The sequence below is a fragment of the Lathamus discolor genome, chromosome 2 (genome assembly GCF_037157495.1).
Source record: "Lathamus discolor isolate bLatDis1 chromosome 2, bLatDis1.hap1, whole genome shotgun sequence".
NCBI lineage: Eukaryota > Metazoa > Chordata > Aves > Psittaciformes > Psittacidae > Lathamus > Lathamus discolor.
In genome coordinates this window covers 140,375,346-140,396,178 of record NC_088885.1, presented here as the reverse complement: position 1 = coordinate 140,396,178, position 20,833 = coordinate 140,375,346, and the positions used below count along the sequence as shown (strand labels likewise).

At 36.6% G+C, this 20,833-nt stretch overlaps 1 protein-coding gene across 2 annotated transcripts in view; it reads left to right on the top strand.

Moving 5' to 3' along the window:
* Positions 1–20,833, top strand: part of LRP12 (LDL receptor related protein 12) — a 53,965-nt gene extending 33,132 nt beyond the window's left edge. The window contains exons 3-7 of one of the 2 annotated variants that reach the window (XM_065668786.1): positions 6,695–6,830; positions 8,273–8,475; positions 12,895–13,996; positions 14,777–14,909; positions 17,607–20,833. In XM_065668786.1, coding sequence (XP_065524858.1) covers positions 6,695–6,830; positions 8,273–8,475; positions 12,895–13,996; positions 14,777–14,909; positions 17,607–18,470 — 2,438 coding nt within the window. In that variant the 3' untranslated portion in view covers positions 18,471–20,833. Of the gene's footprint in view, positions 1–6,694; positions 6,831–7,638; positions 7,802–8,272; positions 8,476–12,894; positions 13,997–14,776; positions 14,910–17,606 lie in introns of those variants that run through there. The other variant, XM_065668787.1, reaches the window with a different exon arrangement.

Genomic DNA, 20,833 nt, shown 5'->3' with positions numbered 1-20,833 from the left:
TTCCTTAATACAATAAAAAAAGAGTTTCAGAACTCATGAAACTGAGAAACTGATGAGATTCTGAGGGTATATGGGGTATAAAAGCACCACATATTGCTCATAGATCACTGCGTTCCCTTCCAGTAAATCAAGTCTTGGGCCTCTTCTGGGCAAGAGCCATGGCTGGGACTGTTCTGTGTTACTGATGTGACTGTATGTCTATTAAGGCATTAGGTGATACCAGTCTATAGCCTTTGTTCTTCAGATGTTAAGCAGTGTCAGCTAAGCTGCTGGTTGTGTTTTCTGGTACAGATACTCAGAATGTGTGCAACTGGGAAGATAAACACTCTTCTTCAGTGGGTAGAAGAATACAAGCCTGATTCTTTTCATAGGGAGGCTTCCAGTAATCCCTGGAGATCACACAGATTTTCACAATTTTCTCCTAAAATAAGAGTCAAAATGTGAACTCATCCTTTTTGACAACAGCTTGCACATGTTGCTGTAGTTACCCCTGTAGTACTGCTTCAAATATTACATTGCTACTTGTGCACATGGTTAAATTTTTGGATGAATGTGTGGACAGTGAGTGGTCTCTGTTACCCAACGCTACTTTTCTTTCTCCTTTTCACCATTTGCCACACAGACTGTCAGAAGTCTGATTATAGAAGATCTTTGCTACCTATTCATGTGCTGCATCATGGCGAAAGTTGTTCCTGTGCAACAGTAGTAATGCACCAAGTATATCATATAGTAATTTCATGGCACACTGTAATTAATAAATGACTGCACAGATACTTGCCACTGTTGGAACAACTGTTGCTGGAATTGCGTTGTACAAGGTACACAGCCTAAAATCTAGCTATGCAGCTTTCAGGATATGTTTTAACAACCCTTCACCTCATTGTTTAGTTCCAACAGTCGTGTCACAGGTTGCAATACAGGCAGAAAAGCATCTGTTGGTTAAGAAGTGAATGGAATTTTTGACTCTGCTTTCAGTACTTTGGCCAGCATGCTTGAACAGGCAGTGCCAAGAAGGGAACATAATGTCCTTTCTACACAGGATAACAGCAGCTGGTAGACAGACCTTTTAACTACTGAGAAGAAAGATCCAGGGAGGACTTCAGTTTAAAAAAAAAAAAAAGAAAGTTAAATAAATAAAGCTATCTAGAAAGATAGTTTGGTGGTCCTTTGTTGTATTATAACAGTCCAGCTGGGTTAAAATAAATGTCTTGCTCTTAAAAGTTTCTGTCTTAAAGTTAAAATTCTTAACTAGAGAATTTTGAGATAATGGGGATGGGAGTGGTCTTTTAATGAAAACCTGGAGAAAGTGTGTAGACAGATCTTTCCTTACAGTCTTTGTATGTACATCTTAAATGTTTGATTTATGGCTAAAGTATAAAAGATGTGAATGGATTTAGATCATTTTTGAGTTCTTTCAAAACCATCTGGGTTTCCCAAACATTTTTTATTGAACTTGCGGATTATATGGTTCATCAAGCATACCTGGACAGCTTTATATTTATCAGAACAGCTTTAAGCAGAGTTAGAACCAAAAATATCTGGCCTTTAATCTTTCTAAATCCAACTTTAACTTGATTTTGAAAACAAGCAAGTGATTTTCTTGGACAGTTCCTACTGAGAAGGGATTTAAAATGAAATTATTGTCTTGATGGTAGATTTCCTATCATGCTGCCACTGTAAAGGCTACATGACCTACCTTACTAAATTATGTTTTAATAGCACAGACCTCCTTAGTCTTTGGTATTTATGCTTCTGCTGTATATTTTATCTGCCAAGTTACAGGTACACCTCTAATATATGAGCATGCTTTTACTGCCAGCAACAGTAATGGAATATTGTCTCTTGTGTATAAGCTATCACTAGAGAACAAGCATGAAATATTTTCAGGTCTGTCTTTGGGGTATGTTGCACCACAATTGTCACAACTACAAAACCGATGTCCCCTTTTTTCCTCTCCTTTTCCCCCTGCACCCCTTCGTAAAGAACTTCTGCACTGGTGAAAACACTTGTCCCTAACAAAAAAAAAAATACATCGATTCCTTTTCACTGAGTGTGTCTCTGTATTGCAGAGCAAAGGGTATTTTAAATGAAAGCTTTTCAGGTTGACCTGGAGGAAAAGATTCCTTATTCCTCCTTCTCCTGTAGTTCTCCAAGACTTTCAGTGGCTCCTGAGAATTACAAATGCAATAATTATCCTCCCTATTCATGGTTTAGACTTTATCGCAGCATTATTCTCTTTTTACTCTAAGCTGTTTTAAACACCTTCAGATCATTTATCCAGCTGCATTCATGTCCTTACCATGTCCAATATAATGCACACCTTATCATCTTGTGGTTCACATTGAAAGCTAATTCTTTTATCTTTTCAACTAATCTCCTGGCATTACTGTGAAGATAAATCCCTAATCTCCTTCTCCCTGCTTTTCTGAAGTGACTTTTTTCCTTGACATGTTGTTCACTGTTACTACAGGTACTTTACTTCTCTAGATACTGCTATACAGAATTTTTGCATAGGTTTCTTAATGATTTTCTTAATGATTTTCCTGTTGTAACTTGCAAGTTGAATTCAGTAGTGTGAGGTTTTCACTGGCTCTCTTCTGTTTACCAGCCAACATCCCATAGGTAGTTTACAGTGATGTTCCATAATGTGGGGTGGTGAACAAATTTCAGGAAGAAGGGAATAAGGAAAACTATTGTATGTGGTTTTTAAAAGTCTCAAGAAAATCTGGGCACAGCTTATCCTCTCAGCATTATTTTTTTTTTTTTTACCATTATTCTGCACTTTAGCATGTGAAACATCTCTTGTCCTAATTGGAGTATTGCAGTCTATGGGGCGGAGTTACAGGAACATAACAAACAATTGCAAATAGAGTGTTAATAAAATAGAGGCTCACAAAGGAAAGAGTTTAAAAGACCTAAGAGATGGGTGAGCAGAATTGCACAAAGACTGTAGGAGAATTGAGAGGAATGAAGGCAAAGACAACACCCACATAGAAAGGCTTATGCAGGAGGGATCTGTTCCCACCCAAAAATCTTACGGCCACCAGCGTGAGATTTAAAAATATCTTTGGTACTTGCATCACTGTGTCTTTGCTTCTCTATAATGCAGCCTTCCCAATTTGGTTTGTGCTTCTGCCTCGATTGCAAACTCATCTTTTTCTTTTTATTATTTTTTTTTTATTCCTCTGACTCTTTGATTTTTCATTCTGCTGTTTTCTCATGTGGTTTTTTTTTATTAGTTTAGTATTTCTAATAAATTATTCCAAACCTACTCAGTTTTCCTGTAATTTTAAGTTCCTGTAGACATAACTGACCTGTATGGTAAATGCCTGCAGGGCCAGTAGCAATGGAAATTAAAGTGCAAATTCTCCACAATTTAGCATAAAGATGTTTGCCTCTGTTAATACATATTTGTGTTACAAAATCTAAACATTTTTTTTGTTCTACATTCTCCATGCTTACAAACTTATGAAGAAGAAGTATGTTACGTTGTATTCTCAAACGCTTTAGAAGAAACATCCTAGTTAATCAGGTAGGGAATTAATCTGAAAAGGCTATTGTCTCTGTAAAGTAGAGTGCCTTTAAGACTGTTCTACTTCAAAAGGTTATCCTTGATTTTAAAAATCTTGCTGAGAAATTACTCTCTCTGAAAACGATAGCACTTCTGAAGTGCAGCATCTACACAGTTGATCTTGACCTTTATACACTTTTTAAGCAAGTGGGAGATTTCTGTTGTCTCCTGAGTTATAAATAAGGGATTTCAGTGCATGAATGTATGCTAAGTATTCAAGTACATTACCTAGCTAACCTGAGGGAAGGTTCCCTTGTAATTCCCTTCTCAAGTCTGTTCCATTTTATTTTTTGAACCCCCACTTTTTTGTATGCACCCTTTTATTTCAGCTTTGGTTGTTTATTTCTATGTTATTCCTCCCTACCGTTATTGTTCACTCCACCCTGTATTTAATGCCTGAGATCATTCTTGCTTCCTCATGTCCTTGTTAGCATCTCCCTTCCCATATTGGATGGTTCTGGAAATGATCACACTTTGCCCTCAGCTCTTGAGAGTTAGTTTTTGTGGAAACAGAGAAAAAGCCATCTTAATTAAAGTAACACAGAAAATATAGTGATATCGCCGGTATTGCAAAGTCAAAAAATTTGAATTTGAATGAACCTGGAAGTTTTCATGGTGCTCTGAAAGTGCTACCTTGGTTTATACAGGTTTTCTATGTGGAATTTCTTCCATTCAAACTCATGTAATGAGTAAAAGTCACTGCTTGTAGTACTGCAAGGGGCTGGATCGATTGTGGTTGTCAGGGTGCACTGACAACTGTGCCAGCATAGGATGTTGCAAAGCTAATTACGTAGTAATTTAAAGTTGTTATAGCGATGCTTGGAGGTTCCTATTCAGCAGATGCATGCTGTACATTAATAGCATGCTTACTTTTTTGGAGGTGAGCTTTGTAAAATTGAGTGAACATACGTTGAATGGGTTATTTTTATTTTCTGGTGTAAGGTTCTTCTTTGTCAGGCAGCTTTTAAGACTTCCTTGTTCTCTGTAACAAGGTCTCGTGTCAGTTTGTAAATACCTAAAACCAGGTGAATATAGTAGTAGTATAGTTTCAGCCAAAGGCAACTTATTTTAACCTGAGCACTATTTCAGTAATAGCAAAGTAGTGCATGGAATTGCTTGACAAACATCTACAACCTTGGTACAAAATGTTACATGCATTCTTCTAGTTTTTTTGCAAGATTTTGTTTGAAACTGTTGAAACTGATACTTTACTTTCAACATTTAGTTGTGAATAACCAGGTTTTCTTCTCAGTACTTCCATTTCCTTGTACTTTACATACTGTAGAGTATATCCAGATCATTCATACAGGAGCAGTATTCCAAAATGTCATAGTGTTAGAGCACCACCTATAGGGTTTGCTCAAAATTAAAACAGTAAAGTTTCCAGAGAATAGTTGATTGAATATTCAAATAAATAATATCTTTCTGTATTTTGAGACTGTTTTGTTCCTAGATGCTAGGGCAGGTCTTATGTTCTCTAGCTAAAGTATGTTAATACTTAACTGTGCAGCCATGAATGAAGCTTTGATAAGAAACACGAAAAACTATATAAAGCAATGGGTTCTTTCAAGTGTACCTGAATACAGTAAATCTGCTGTTTTTCTTTTGTTTCTAGATTTCTGTATTTAAGGTAATACAGAAAATTCAGACATATACGAGCATTTCAATCTTGCAGTAGTTTTAAACCTATTATTAGAAATTTATTTGTTATGCCATATAGAAATCTTTCAAGTAACAATAATAATTCAGGAATATAACTTTTTATTGTTTAAGAGCTAGGTAATTTCAAGGCCTCATAGTCTTGAAAAAGATAACTGAAAAGCTTGATTATGGATAAAAATAGAAAGTAATCTGTTTACAAAATATATTATTGCAACTTTTGCACTATTATAAATGCAGTTCCTTCTTAATTGTGTTTGGTCACGGCATCATTTCTGATTTTATTTTAATCAAATACATATAAAGAACTCTCAAAGCTTTTGATCATCACAGAATAACGAAAATATTTCCTCATTTGTAGTAGTTCTTGTGTTTAAACTGTAGTTGTGTAACTGATTATGCTGCGGTAAGCTTTGAGAGCTCACAACAGCAGTGAGGAGGAAGGTGAAAATAAAAGCACAGAGTGCAATTATTTTTAATGTGAGTTCTGACCTTTGAAACTTCATCATAATTCCAAGCTCTGTAGTGAGAGTATTCTGGTCTTCCTATTTATGTGAAGGCTGAGAATACGCAATATGACAGGTGTTGAATATAAGGCTGTTAAGGGAGGGGAACAGTTTTGTGGTTTTGTTTGGCTGGCAAGTACATTACGTGAAATAAAATCAGCAGAGCTGAGAACACTCCAGTAAAAGGAACAAGCAACTGAGTTAAGGCCAATGCAGAAAGCTACATCTGTAATAAAGTAAGAATACAAATGGCTGAGTTACTTCAGTTGCATAGAATTAGCCCTATAAGTATAAGCTTTCTAGTCCATTATTAGAAATGGAGTTATGCAAGTCCCTTTTAAGAATAATCTCTTGTGAACCTAACTTTTAATATCTGTACATGAAAGTGTGCTGCAGTTAATGCTCTTTGCATTCCAAGCATTTGGAATTGTGTGTATGAACATCATTTCCATGCTAAGGGCTGAAAGGGGGTATTTAATGATGGCCAAGCACTGGGTCTTCCTAAGACAGAAAATTTCAGCTACCTGATTACTTTATATAATTTCTTTTTCACCTTCTAATGCATTTGTTCAGCATAAAGTATAAATGCATGACTAAATTGAACTGCATCTTTGTGAAAGCTTAAAAACAGGAAATAGAAAATCTTTTAATTTTTATAATAAAGTTAAAGGCTGTATCAAATAATCTTTTTTCATCTGTGCTATTAATTGACATTAGTATAATGCACTGGCAACACTGGAAAACATCTTTTGAAGTGCGTTCCATTATGAATTCCTTTAAACATTGTTTTTATTGCTGTGTCATTTAACTTGGTGTGCTGTCTTCCCTGATTAGTGCCGGTTAACTTTTTTTCTGGCCTACTAGCTTTTTAAAAACAAAATTAATCAAATCGCTTTCAATATATATGTTATGGTTTTTTTGTTTTGGCTTTTGGTTTGTTTTTTTTTTTTTTTTTTAGCTTGTGGAGATATTCCAGAACAAATTAGATCACCAAGCGGGACAATCACAAGTCCAGGATGGCCCTCTGAGTATCCTGCCCGAATCAACTGTAGCTGGTACATCCATGCAAACCCGGGGGAGATCATTACTATAAGGTAACGGTGCTCGTGTATTAACCACATGGGTTAAAGAAGTACTGACTAGACATTTTTAACTGCTAATTTTGTATGTACCACCTTTTTTTTTCCCTCCTGTAAATGTAGGATTTCTGGTATGTGTGTTTTCTGCCTTTCCTTTTAACTGATTTGCTCTCACACAGCCATGTAACATTTGCTTTCAACTGGAGAACTGGCAACTGGAAAAACTGTCTATGTCTATGTCTCATTTGTTTTTAATGTCTCTGAAAGCTAAGAATTCTGCTTTAAAAATGTCCAGGGAAATTCTGTAATGCTTCTGCTTCGAAGTCTCATGATTAAAAATGACAGGGTACAAATAGTAAATCAGTAGATATGATTGCGGTTTTGAAAATGCTGAATTTTGAGGCAGGAGCTCCTCCGTTTCACGTATCTTGTAACTTTTCTAAAGAAGTAGTGTAAAAAAGTTGCGTGTAGGTTCAAATTCTCATCAGTAAGTTCCCTATTACTGCCACAAGGGAAATCAAGGCTTGTTTTAGCATCAAGATACAAATTAGTACCGCTTCAAAGGCTGATCATGACACTGCATTAGCTGCAGATTTACTTCAGTTTCCAGTACAGACTTGCTGACCTAAGAAGCAGCTCTTCATTATGAAGTATTTGCTTTGACATAAGTTACACATTTAAAGTACAACTTTTTAATTTAAACAGTTTCTGCTAAATATTAAATTGGCATAAATGCAATGTAAAGTAGGTAGAACTGAATGCTTTCTCAACTTTTTCATACTGTTTGATAAAATTATGAGGGTTTTTTTTCTTTTCAAGCTGTTTTCTTCCACTCATACATTTCATATTTTGTTTCTGGTTTACTGCTCTGTTGTCTGTACAGACCTGGTTTGCCCAGACGTTCTCCCCTTCCCACTTCATTACCATGACAGCGTGTCTTGATATAGTTGTAGCCATACCATGACATTCGATGACATATCTGTTGGGTAAGCAAGTAGTGCTACTGGAAGAAAATCTTATCTGAAATCATAGTTCTGAACAATTTAGCTGTATTTATGATGTCAAGTCATATTGGCTAAATGTAGCATTAACTTAAACCACTTAGTAGTATATGAAAGTCATATTCAATGAGACTTAAAAACAATTTCATGAATGGATTTTTTTTTTGTTCATTTTTTGACAAAGGCTTAATTTTTTTGTAGCAAAACTGAACTTCAAGTACTGCAGGCAATAGTCTGGTTAATAGAATGGATTTTTGCTGTCCTCATAATGTAAAAGTATCATCACCACAAGGTTAAATTGTATTCTTACATGGATAGAGAAGCCATACTTTATTTCAGAACAAAAAAGAACTTGGAGCTAATTTCCATTTTTATGTGTAGTAATTCATCAGCTTAGTTATCTATTATGCTGTTGAGTAGCAATTTTGACCTTTTTTGTTTGTTCCTTTCTTTCAGCTTTCAAGACTTTGATGTTCAGGGATCACGACGATGCAGCTCAGATTGGTTAACAATTGGAAGCTACAAGAATATTGAAGGCTATAGAGCATGCGGCTCCTCCATTCCTTCACCATACATCTCTTCACAGGATCATGTTTGGATCAGGTTTCATTCAGATGATAGCATCTCCCGAAAAGGCTTCAGATTGGCCTACTTTGCTGGTATGTTTCAAATGATACCTAGGACAGTTTTATTTGTGTCCTGTTTCAAGAACTACTTACTTGTAGCAGAGTCCAGTATATGTATTTTTTGTAGTCAGTTCAAGGCTTGGTGAAATCAGGGAAAAGTTCACTATTAATAGTAGGCCACTGAAGTTTCTTTAATATAGTTTAAGATTCAAAATGTTTTCATCAGACAAAAATTAGGATAGTTGGGTAGACTTCTGAGTACCATAAATATGGCAAGAGAGGGGAAAAAATGGCGGGAAATTTTTTTACATTTAGTACACAAATTGCATAATCTTCTCCCATCACCAGAAGGTGTACTGTCTTCAAATAAACTAAAACATTAAACCCCCCTAACATTATTAATATGATAGGTTACTCTGGCCAAGTACAGACACGGTTGTGTATGTGAAAAGTTTTCTTGGGTAATTCAAGTATGCGATATAAGCTAGTTATTGGTAGTAGTAGTCTGGGACTGTTCTCTAGGCAATTATTTCTCTAGCAGCTGTTGCCAAGAGAGAGGAGGAAGCCAGTCGTGAGTAAAGACTAGTTCCAAACTGTTTCTGGCCTTATGAGGCATTACAGTTTTATGTAATAGCATGATTATGTGTTCTACCCTAAATACAGGATTAGATTCTTCTTTGTTTTCATAGTGGTTTCATGTTCTATTACTCCCTCCAACTGTGTGCCTGTATCCAGCCTCTGGCCTGCTCCAAATCTCTGTATACCAATTTTTGACTCCTCTTTTCCATAAAACAGTTCATACTCTTCCACCCATCAGAACCATTCCACCAAGATTCAGTAAAACTAGCCCTGATTTCCTCTAGCCTAAGCTGTATTTGCATCTGTTGAGTATTCTGCACTCTTTCTATGTGGTGGCTTCCTGCACACTGTCAGCCTTTCACAAACCTGAAGTTTCCAGGGGTTGTCCTTCCTGCTCTATCACCTGTTTCCAAGCCTACAAAAAGGTTCCCTCTGCTGGCTCCTTGCAGCTTAGCAAGTCTTGAGAGAAGTAATGCACGCTTTACCTTTGTTGATGGCTCACCTTTCAGGACAGTGTTCTACCTGGGTTTTGCTTACTGTCTTGCCAAAAAAGGTGACAGGACAGGAGGGAAAACCACTGTCTCCTCTACTACTGTTCCTGGTAACTGCCCTCGTGCACACTGTTCTCCTGTGTGAAGCATCAGCTTTTCCCGTTTGTCTCCTTTTCCTTGCAGACACAGAGGGAAGGCAGTGTTCCTGCCTGAGGGGCTTTGGGAAGGAAAGACATTTTGAATACGGATGTGGAATGGATAGGAGAGGCAAGCCACAGGCTCAGTAGAGTTTTTCTGAAAATCCTTTGCTTTTCCTCCAATCTTGAAACAGTTTCATTAGGTAACCCCTTCTGGAAGAAGCTGTAAAGTTTCCAACATTGTCTTTTTTTTTTTTTTTTTTTCAGTTACCTGATTTCTTCTTTTTAGTGTTATATAGTGGTACTCAGTACTTAAGACTTAAATCCTGTGCTTTTAAATGTCTTCTTTTAAGAAAAAAAAGAAAAAACAGGTTTGTTTTTTGGAGAAGGGATGTTCATTTTTTAATAAAACAAACCTTACCAAAACTTTGGTTTGAGCTTGGTCCCTGTGCTTGACATGATACTTAGGAAGTATTTCATGACTGAGGTGGAAATGTAGTGTTTCAGTGATCAGAGTAGCCTTTTAATGTTGTAAACTGACCTGCGTGTAGCAAAAGAGTTGAAAAATCTGCTTTAATAATGATCTTGTCAGCTTGTGGGTGTCAAGGGAGACTCCTGAAATACTAACATTTTTGCTACACATTCAACTGTGCCATTATGGCTTTTTTTGTTTCTGCTCATTAGTATCATGTAGTAGTGCTCGCTTGAATGCCTCAATGGACTATTTAATTCATTGTTGTTAAGGCTACTCAAAGGTGGTGTGTGGTCTTAGAAAAAGGGGAAAAATAGTAATACTTATATGGATGCAAGTTAGGCCGACTTGTGCTGGAATGATAAAAATAGTAACTTATATGTGCGAAAGGGACCATCATGGAGCCCCATGTTTAAAATCTGATATGAAAAATAGACCATGTGAATTCTTTAAATTCTTGTTTAATATCTTCAAACAAACAATAAGAACAAAAAAAGCATTAGAGTTTAGGAACGTTGGTTAACTAGAAAGTAAGTTTTGTATCACTTGCCTTTCTTCCCTCTGTCTTACTCCCATCACTTTTAAATTATCAGCTTATTTAATTGTGATTATTGGAATGGGTTGGAGTTCACTGATAGTGATGCGGAGTAGAAAACAATTAACTAAAGTACAGAGGTCAGTTCACTGTAAGGGTGTGGAAGGATTGTGTTAATTCTTTGGCTACAACTGCACTTGGGTTCTGCTAATTATCTTGTACTGTCCTGAAGTCTTTTGTGGTACAGCTTTCAAATACAGTCTTATTGGTGTACAGGATCGAGTAAGCAGCTCTTTCCTGGGATGATTAAAAGCCTGCAGAAGGAGTGTAGCTTATGTTGAAATTACAGGGTGTTTTGTTACTACAATATTGCCATTAATATTTACAGCTCCATATTACAGCTTTCTGCTCAACTTTTTCCAGGTTCTGCAGGGTAAGAAGCATTGAACTAGAGTATCATCAGTACTTGAGCAAGTTCAATGACTCTTCTCATGCATATTCTACCGTACTGCCCTTTGCCTATGGAGCATAGTCATACAATTTAGGCAGGACAAGTCTAAGAGTTCAGTTTTTAAAGTTTCAAATTCAAGGCCGAGGTTCTAAGTATTTTCCATACTAATATTATGAATGATATATATGTGTGTATAATATATATAAAGAATACAAATATAGATACTTATGTAACAGAACAGGAAGATCATATCATTTATAATAAAATGATACTTCAATCACTTAAATCATTTTGCTCTCCTTTCACTCTTGTTAGCAAATTTATTGACTCTTCAGCAGTGCTTCTAACTGCTGTCGTTCCTGTTGGGTTTTTCCTGCATTTGTTTTTAAAAACCTTAGCATTTGTGAATTTTTTTAAATGCTGATGTTGCACCTTTAAAAAATACTTCAAGTTAGAGTATTTCTTTTTAATGCTTTATAAGATACTAAAATAGCAAAAAGGAGAACTGAGGTTCAATATCACTTGACCTATCACAGCAGATTAGCTGCAGCAAGGGAAATTCTTTATCATTTCATGTGGTTAAGCACTGGAACTTTGAAAATACTTGATTGGACAAGGCTCTGAAGAACAGCAGTTATCCTTGCTTTGAGCAGATGTTTTGGTTCGGTGACCTCCAGAGATCCATCCCAGTCTGGATTGTTCTCTTGCAAAACAAGATAGTACCTGCTTCTCCTGTAGGGCCATCTGCATTGCAGAATTTTTTCAATTTTTTTTTTTAGGATTGACCTTGGCAGTTTGTTTTGTAACAAATTTTGCATTCTCTACCATGTTTTTTAGGAATTGTAGTGATTTTAAATGATACAACAGTATTTGACTCAGCTAAGTTTGTGCAGGGCTCAAATACCTTTCTTCCTAGCTATGCTTCTGTGTTTAACATAGCTTGAACTTTAATAAATGAAGGCCTGAAAAAAATATTCTCATCTTAAAGTGTGGTAGTAGCCAGTAGACCACATTTTCTTAAATAAAGGTGTTTCTTGATTATTTATTTTCCTTCAGAATAAATAAAATTACAAAAAACCCCACACATTTCCATGTTTTCTGGACCACTACTTGGATCATTAACTTTTAAAGTGTAATTCTGTAATTGTATTCAGGCAAGCATGTGTTTCTGCATTTGCTGCACTCTCCTCTTATTGGAGGAGAGACAGGAGCAAACAATAGGAAGAGGTGAGGACAGGTTTTGTTTTGGTTGGTGGTAATGGGTAATGTTCAACTGTTAGCTTCTCTCTTGCCATAGATTTTTCCATACAAAGTAGGAACCTACAAAAACAGGAGAGAGATAGGTCTGACTGCTTTTACAAGAAAGAATTCAAGGAGGTAACTGGTACTGCAGGACAAAATGTTTCTGTATTTCGGATGAGAGGGAGGAAACTATTTCATGACTTAGTTCTAGCATGTTAGAAGTCAGATTTTTCAATCACTATATAGGAGCAATGTTTTCTTCCTTAGGTTGATGTTACTTGACTGAAAGACACTAAGGATGAGGCTCATGCTGATGTGCTGTCAGACCTTCAACTTTGAAAAACTGTTTTATCTTGGAACTTACTGAAAGTTGTGATTTACAGAGACATTAAATAGTTGTTTTGCCATTCTGAACTACCTGGTGCAGCAGATAAATATGTGACAAACCATAAAGTGCTAAATCTAAGAGATTTTTGTCTTCTTTGTGTGTTTGTTTTTTTTTTTTTTTGTTTGGTTTTGTTTTGTTTGTTTTCTTTTTCTTTCAGGGAAATCTGATGAACCAAATTGTGACTGTGATCAGTTTCATTGTGCTAATGGGAAGTGTATTCCAGAAAGCTGGAAATGCAATAACATGGATGAATGTGGAGACAACTCGGATGAAGAAATCTGTGCCAAAGCTAATCCTCCGACTGCTTCTTCCTTTCAACCGTGTGCTCACAACCAGTTTCAGTGTCTTTCTCGCTTCACCAAGCTTTACACTTGCCTTCCGGAGTCTTTAAAATGTGATGGTAACATTGATTGTCTTGACCTAGGAGATGAAATAGATTGTGATGTGCCAACATGTGGGCAGTGGTTAAAATACTTTTATGGTACTTTCAGTTCTCCCAACTATCCTGACTTCTATCCACCTGGAAGCAACTGCACATGGCTGATAGACACTGGTGATCATCGCAAAGTCATATTGCGATTCACTGATTTTAAACTTGATGGTACAGGTTACGGAGACTATGTCAAAATATATGATGGACTGGAGGAGAATCCACGGAGGCTGTTGCGTGTGCTAACAGCATTTGACTCTCATGCTCCCCTCACAGTTGTTTCATCCTCAGGACAGATACGAGTGCATTTTTGTGCTGACAAAGTAAATGCTGCAAGAGGATTCAATGCCACCTATCAAGTAGATGGCTTCTGTTTGCCCTGGGAAATCCCATGTGGTGGCAATTGGGGTTGCTACACAGAGCAGCAACGCTGCGATGGCTACTGGCACTGTCCAAATGGAAGGGATGAAACCAACTGCACTATGTGCCAAAGAGATGAGTTTCCTTGCTCTCGGAATGGTGTGTGCTACCCTCGCTCAGATCGCTGCAACTACCAGAATCATTGCCCTAATGGTTCAGATGAAAAAAACTGTTTCTTCTGTCAGCCAGGAAATTTTCATTGTAAAAATAACCGCTGTGTGTTTGAGAGCTGGGTTTGTGATTCTCAAGATGACTGTGGTGATGGCAGTGATGAAGAGAATTGCCCAGTCATTGTGCCCACTAGAGTAATAACTGCAGCTGTCATTGGAAGTCTTATTTGTGGATTGCTGCTTGTCATTGCACTGGGATGTACTTGTAAATTGTACTCACTCAGGATGTTTGAGCGAAGGTAAGTAGAAGAGATGGCCTTGAGAACGTAAAAAGTATTTTCATCTTTTATTGTTACACTTGGAACATTTTTATGCTATAAAGTTATCGCATGTGCTTTCTAAAGGCATTGTTCCTTCTTCTTCGACAGTAAAAATAAATTAGTTAATCATAGAATATATCAAGTTGGAAGGGACCCAGGACTACCTAAAACTAAACCATATGGCTAAGAGTTTCATCCAGATGCTCCCTGAACTCTGACAGGCTTGGTGCTCTGACCACTTCCCTGGGGAGCCTGTTCCAGTAACTGACCCAGACTCTCAGTGAAGAAAAAGGGATAGAAGTATTCTGATCACTAAACTATTGGGAGTTAAGCTTTCAGATTTTATTTTTTTTTTTTTTTTACCAAAAAGAAAGTGTGGGAAAGCTGCATTTCTGCAACTAAATATCTCAATTGTGTATTTAACAGCATGTTCCTTTCATTGTAGACTATGCATACCAGGATTACACGTTCTTCAATTTTTATAAAATAAGCATCTCTCATGCTGTCCATGGGTTGTGTTTTTAAGAATTCGTTATCGGGTTGGTTTTGTTCTTGTCTCAGCTGGAGAGACCCATAGGAATTGGCTACAAGGACTTATTGTATATTATTTGTCAATTAAACTTCAGTTAAACTGATTAATTGCTCAAATTTACTATTTCAGATTAAAATAGTCTAATGTAATTTTAAATATATGTGTATATATATATATACACACACACACAAATCCTAGCCTTATGAAATCTCTTTTCTCTTTGAAAGATCATTTGAAACTCATTTGTCAAGGGTTGAGGCTGAATTGTTAAGAAGAGAAGCTCCTCCATCCTATGGACAGTTAATTGCCCAGGGTTTAATTCCACCAGTTGAAGATTTTCCAGTTTGTTCACCAAATCAGGTAAGATTCCAAAATAGCAGGCAGACTATTTAATTTTGAAGATACTGAAATAAAGGTATTTTAACATTTAGCTGCATTTTTCTATTAGCATTTCCTTTTCTTCCTTTCAGGCCAATACTATTATACTAAGGATTAGCCATTGGAGAAAATGATACAGTACACAGTTTTCTTAGCAGGCATTTTTTGTTGTTAATGAATGCCAGTAATGCACACAATAGAATCCCTCTTGCATGAAAAGGGACACATCAGTAAATCTAGTTGTATGTGTCTGTATTGATGATGTTGTGTAAGTAAAGTTTGCAAGATAGAGCTGAAGAATTTCGGAAAGAACAATTCAGCCTTCTAATACAAAATGGTAGTTCATATCCACTGTGCATATACAATTAGGTACTGTCATGCCTACTGTGCATAGAAAAGGTGATGGCAAAGGGAATGCTGTAATTTATAAAATTAACAGAAGTGAGTAACAAAGTAAGCGCTAGTAAATAACAGTTAATAATGTCTAGCCATCCTGATTCTCAGATGGATCATTAGCACAATTCTTAGTTGACTGATGAATGAATTTCTATCAAAACAACTTTTTTATTAAAAAAAAATCGGTTATAATGCTCTTTGGAGAAACAAGACAAGTCCTCAGTCTAGGAGTCCTGCTGTGGTGCTGTATTAGAGTTGGCGTTAACTTGCATTTATGTGTTGCAGTTAATGCAGCAAGGTTTACTGTTAGCTGATACTGCTAAGCATGTAAGAATAATAGTTACAAGGCCATAAGAAGGGGAACGGGTTTGTTATTTTGTTGGTGGGGTTTTGGTTGGCTTTTTTCCTAATTTTGAACAGAACTGATTCTATTTCACTTACTCTTTCACACGTACATGTTCACAAGTGGCAACTGGGATCTGTCACAAAGGATTTTGCAGATGAAAAGGGGAAAATAAATTACAATTCACTTGAGAGACTTAGAAAATATATCAGAAAGAAAATACTGCGAAGATTTTTTTAATTATTATTTTTAGCTAAATTACCACTAAACTGTATTAATAAATGTAATTCCTCTAGCAGAGCTAACTTGGAACAAAGAGTTTCCTGCACATCCCTACCATGTATGCAGGAATTAAAGTTTGGTGAATGTGAAGACATTTAGAAACCATTAACATTTTCAAACAAGCATTGCTTGCTCAGACCAGGTTTTCATCATGAAACGCCACAAAGGTGGCCTAAAGATCAAGGTTTTTACTACAGTGAAATCTCCTGATAGAAAAGACAGTTCTGTAAAACCCAGACATGTAGTAATAGATCCATGAATATTTTCTGAATTACGGGCATCTGTCAGATCTTCCACCCTGGTATTTGAGAATTGAGACACTTGGCTGAGGCACAACTAAGGGATCCCCAATTCAAAGGTTTAGTATGTTTGTGTTACCTTACAATTTAAAAGTTTCAAGCAAAGTTTTAAGAAGAAAAAATCAGGCATACATTGTTCTATAGTTTAAGGCCTAGCAAATACATACTAAATTGGAAAATGTATGGTTTAGAACACATAAAATAATTTTAATTAAACAGAAGTATTAAAGCATTTTGAACCAAATTAACTGATTATGCCAGAATGGGAAAAAATCAAACTACAAGCTCCTGCTAGAGAGGATATTTTAGTCTCTATTCTAGGCAGCCCCATGGTAGTGGATAAGGAAAGGTCACCTCTGTTAAATCTTTCTGGAAGATTTCATTTTTAAACTCCTAAACTTTTTCAGGCATGTTTCTGTGTACTGTAAAATCTAAAATGACTATTTTCTTGGTAACATTGTATGAAACAGATCCTGCATACCTGTTATGCTGGGTCTGCTATGGGTCTGTGGATGTACTTTCCTGTAAGCAGTGTTCCATACTGTCCTGGGTTCAGCAGTGGCAGTCATTTTTCTCCTTGGTGCAGCATTGTGTTTTTGACTTTCAGCCTAGGAACAGCCCTGAAAGTCAAAAACACTTAGTCTTTGGCTAGCAAAGAGGTATTCCATACCACAGCACGTCATGCCCACTATATAAACTGGGGGCAGTTACCCAGAAGGGCTAGGTCACTGCTCGGGTCAGGCTGGATATCGGTTGGCGGGTGGTGCGCAGTTGTATTCTCTTCCGTTGTTATTTCCCTTATCGTTATTATCGTTGGTGGTAGCAGCAGTGGTTTGTGTTATACCTTAGTTACTGGGCTGTTCTTATCTTAACGTGTGGGAGTTACATTCTTTTAATCCTCCTCCCCATCCTCCTGGGAGTGCGGGGGAAAGGGGAGGGAGTGAGCAAGTGGCTGCATGGTTCTGGGTTGCCAGCTGGGCTTAAACCGTGACACATATCCAGGTTACAGTGCCTTGGTTTCACTTTGCCTTTATTTAGAGGCCCTTGATTTTGGCAGAAAAATACCTTTTATCTTCATTGCTCTTTTATTCTCCTTTTTCTGCCGTATGTATTTTTGCTTAATTTCCCTGTTCATACTGTGTTTTCCTCAAGAGAATCTAGACATTTTTCATTCCTGCTTTGTTTTTAATATAGCCAATCGCTACATACTTGCAATCCTTACTACTAAATATGTGACATCTTTTTAATATGTCAGTGTTTACATTTAACTTTGTGGTTTTGCACTGTAGTTATCATACTTTTAATAGAACAATGACAACACACTGTCAACACTTGATTGTTGCTTGTTTTTTCATATAGGCTTCAGTTCTGGAAAACCTGAGACTGGCAGTACGATCTCAGCTTGGATTTACCTCAATCAGACTTCCTATTGCTGGCAGATCAAGTAACATTTGGAATCGAATTTTTAATTTTGCAAGGTCACGTCATTCTGGATCGCTGGCATTGGTCTCAGCAGATGGAGATGATGTTGCCAGCCAAAGTACTAGTAGAGAAGCTGAAAGAAACAATACTCACAGAAGTCTGTTTTCAGTGGAATCTGATGATACAGATACAGAAAATGAAAGAAGAGACACAGCAGGAGCAGTTGGTGGTGTTGCTGCCACCTTGCCTCAGAAAGTCCCTCCTGCAACAGCAATAGAAGCAACAGTCGGAGCATGTGGGAGTTCCTCCGCTCAGAGCGGCAGTAGTGGTAACACGGATGGTGGAAGAGAATCGACAAGTGTAGAGCCCCCAAGCACAAGTCCCGCACGTCACCAGCTCACTAGCGCACTAAGTCGTATGACTCAAGGCTTACGCTGGGTACGCTTTACTTTAGGGAGATCAAGCTCAGTGAATCAGAACCAAAGTCCTTTGAGACAGCTTGATAATGGGGTAAGTGGAAGAGAAGAGGATGATGATGTTGAAATGTTAATTCCAGTCTCTGATGTAGCATCAGACTTTGACATGAATGACTGTTCAAGACCTCTACTTGATCTTGGCTCAGATCAAGGACCAGGGCTTAGACAGCCTTACAGTGCAACACATCACGGTGTAAGGTCATGCAGTCGAGATGGCCCCTGTGAGAGCTGTGGCATCGTACACACTGCCCAGATACCCGACACTTGCTTAGAAGCAACAGTGAAAAATGAAACCAGTGACGATGAGGCATTATTACTCTGCTAGGTACGGATTGTTTAGGAAAGATTGTGTACAAGTTGGAGCAATATCTGTCATTGTTTTGTACTTCACAGTTAAAACTAGTTTTTAGTTTTAAAAAATCCAGGACAACATTATGTTAAAGCTATTTTAGCCTGTGTGGTTGATTAAACTGTTCTTATACTGGATGATGTTATGGAACTATTAGAATGAACATTTTAATGGCTCTGAATACACGATGTGTGTATCCAGTATAATCTGATTACTCTTTAACTGAAGTTATCCCAGTTAGTTTCAAATTTAGTTTATCCTGGTACTGTAGTTCAAACCAGAAACAGCTGCTCAAGACTTATTTGGCTGCCTGTTTAACCCCATATTAACAGGTGAATTTGTACAGAATTATTTTCCTTTAGGAATTGACTCTGTTGTATTGTTGCCAACATACTTGTAACTTAATATACTAAATACTGGTAAGGATTGTTAATGTAAAATACGTATTTTTCTTTGAGTTTATACAACACTTTGTTTAAATATTCTTGAATTTCATCATAATGTGAACTTATTTAAAGGGAGGAGAAACTTTCTTCAGCAGCATTCTTTTTCTTCCAGAAGTACAAAATGCAATGATTTGTGAAATTTAGATATAATAGATAAACTGATGGCAAAAGCTTTTATAGCACTGACTTTCCTAAACTGCAATGTAATATGGTACAGCCAAATAGTATGTAAAATCCCCAGTCATTAGTCTTTTCAATTTGAAGTAAAAAAGGGCCGAAGATATTACAATATGTGTTAGTTCTTTAAATATCTGCTATGTACAAATACACTACAGAACAAGTTCCAACTGGTAATAGATCTTTCCCTAATACTGTAGGGTATAAAGCTTGTTTGGACTCAAGGGATTTGCACTAAAATAATATTAAGGTCTCTAATGAGCTTAGTGCACAAGCACTATCACTTTAAGTACTATTATTGTCTAATATTGCAATGGCTATATATTTCCATGGCTCTTTTCTTGGGGTGTTGCATTTTTGTTGCAATTGAATTTGCTTTACTAATTCCCTATTTATTCGTTGTATTTAAAAACTGGTTTACTTGGTTACAGACTGGTTGTTAAAAAAAAAAGGAAATCCCATTAATGTTTTCTTTTTTTATGCTATTACATGTTGGAGCAAAACAGATCAGTGGGAAAAAATTTGCTCCTAATTTCCAATATTGTGATAAGCAGGTTAATAGGTGGCTACTAATGCGAAAACAAGAATCTAGACCTTTTAAAAACAAAAATGTCAACTACTGTTTTATTTATTCTTTGCCAGTCTGTTTTTAGTAGGCTTAAAGATCCAGTATGAAATGTATTTGTGTGTGATTGTATGCTATTTATTAAATTTTAAATACTTTGTTGAATGTCATTTTAAAGCATGTTTAAAGTCTTGTGCATTTCTGTCGTGTTATGCTGTCGGGCAGAACTGACTAAAATGTTTTAATATGTATCAAAATTAAATTGCAATTTTGTTATGTTTTTGAGGTACTTTTAAAGATAAATCCAAGGTCTGTCTGGCTTTCTATTTTTTGGTTTTTTTTTTTTTTTTTTTTAAATCCTCATCTCTGAAGTACAAATCACATGCAGAAGAAACAAACAATTGAATGGATTCCAAAGTGTATATATCTTCTCCCTCTTCTCTTCATTCACAGACACTGGGATGAGAAAAATAAACAATTTTACCACCCGGTTTATTTTATTCATGAGAGTTAGCAGTTAAATTCTGAGTTCAGGACACATTATGTAGATTTGTGCTTTTGAGGAACCTTATGTGCAATACAGTTGTAAAAGAATCTATTACAATAACCCATGTGGTTTTCAAGTTTCAGAACAGATCACGTCGCACTGGTACCAGATCAGGTACAGATTGGCCCATTAAGTACACATACTCGAGTAAAAGTCATCAATGGCCATTTTTATTCACATTGAATAATACCTAAATCTGTGGGTAACCTTTAGTCTGATTTCAGTGGCATTGCTTATAGAGCAGGCAACTTTGCAATATGAACATGGTAACACACCCTGAAATATATGTGAACAGTATGTCCTGGTATAAAATACTGGGTTTTTAAACCTTCCTAACTGTCATTAGAAAGTGGTTATGGAAATGTTTGTCCCTGAGGCAGATACTTCACAGAATACTTTCGGTGTTAAACACACACGTAATGACCTAAATGTCTCCTGTTAGATGCCCCAAATAGCATGTACCTATGGACTCCATCCTGCAGATGTAAAAAGAACACAACGTTTAATTTGTTTTATGGAGAAATGCTACACATTTAACTGAGAAGTTGGATTTGATTGAGAATTTGGAAAACTGTAAATAAAATTCATATTTGTATGAGGCTAA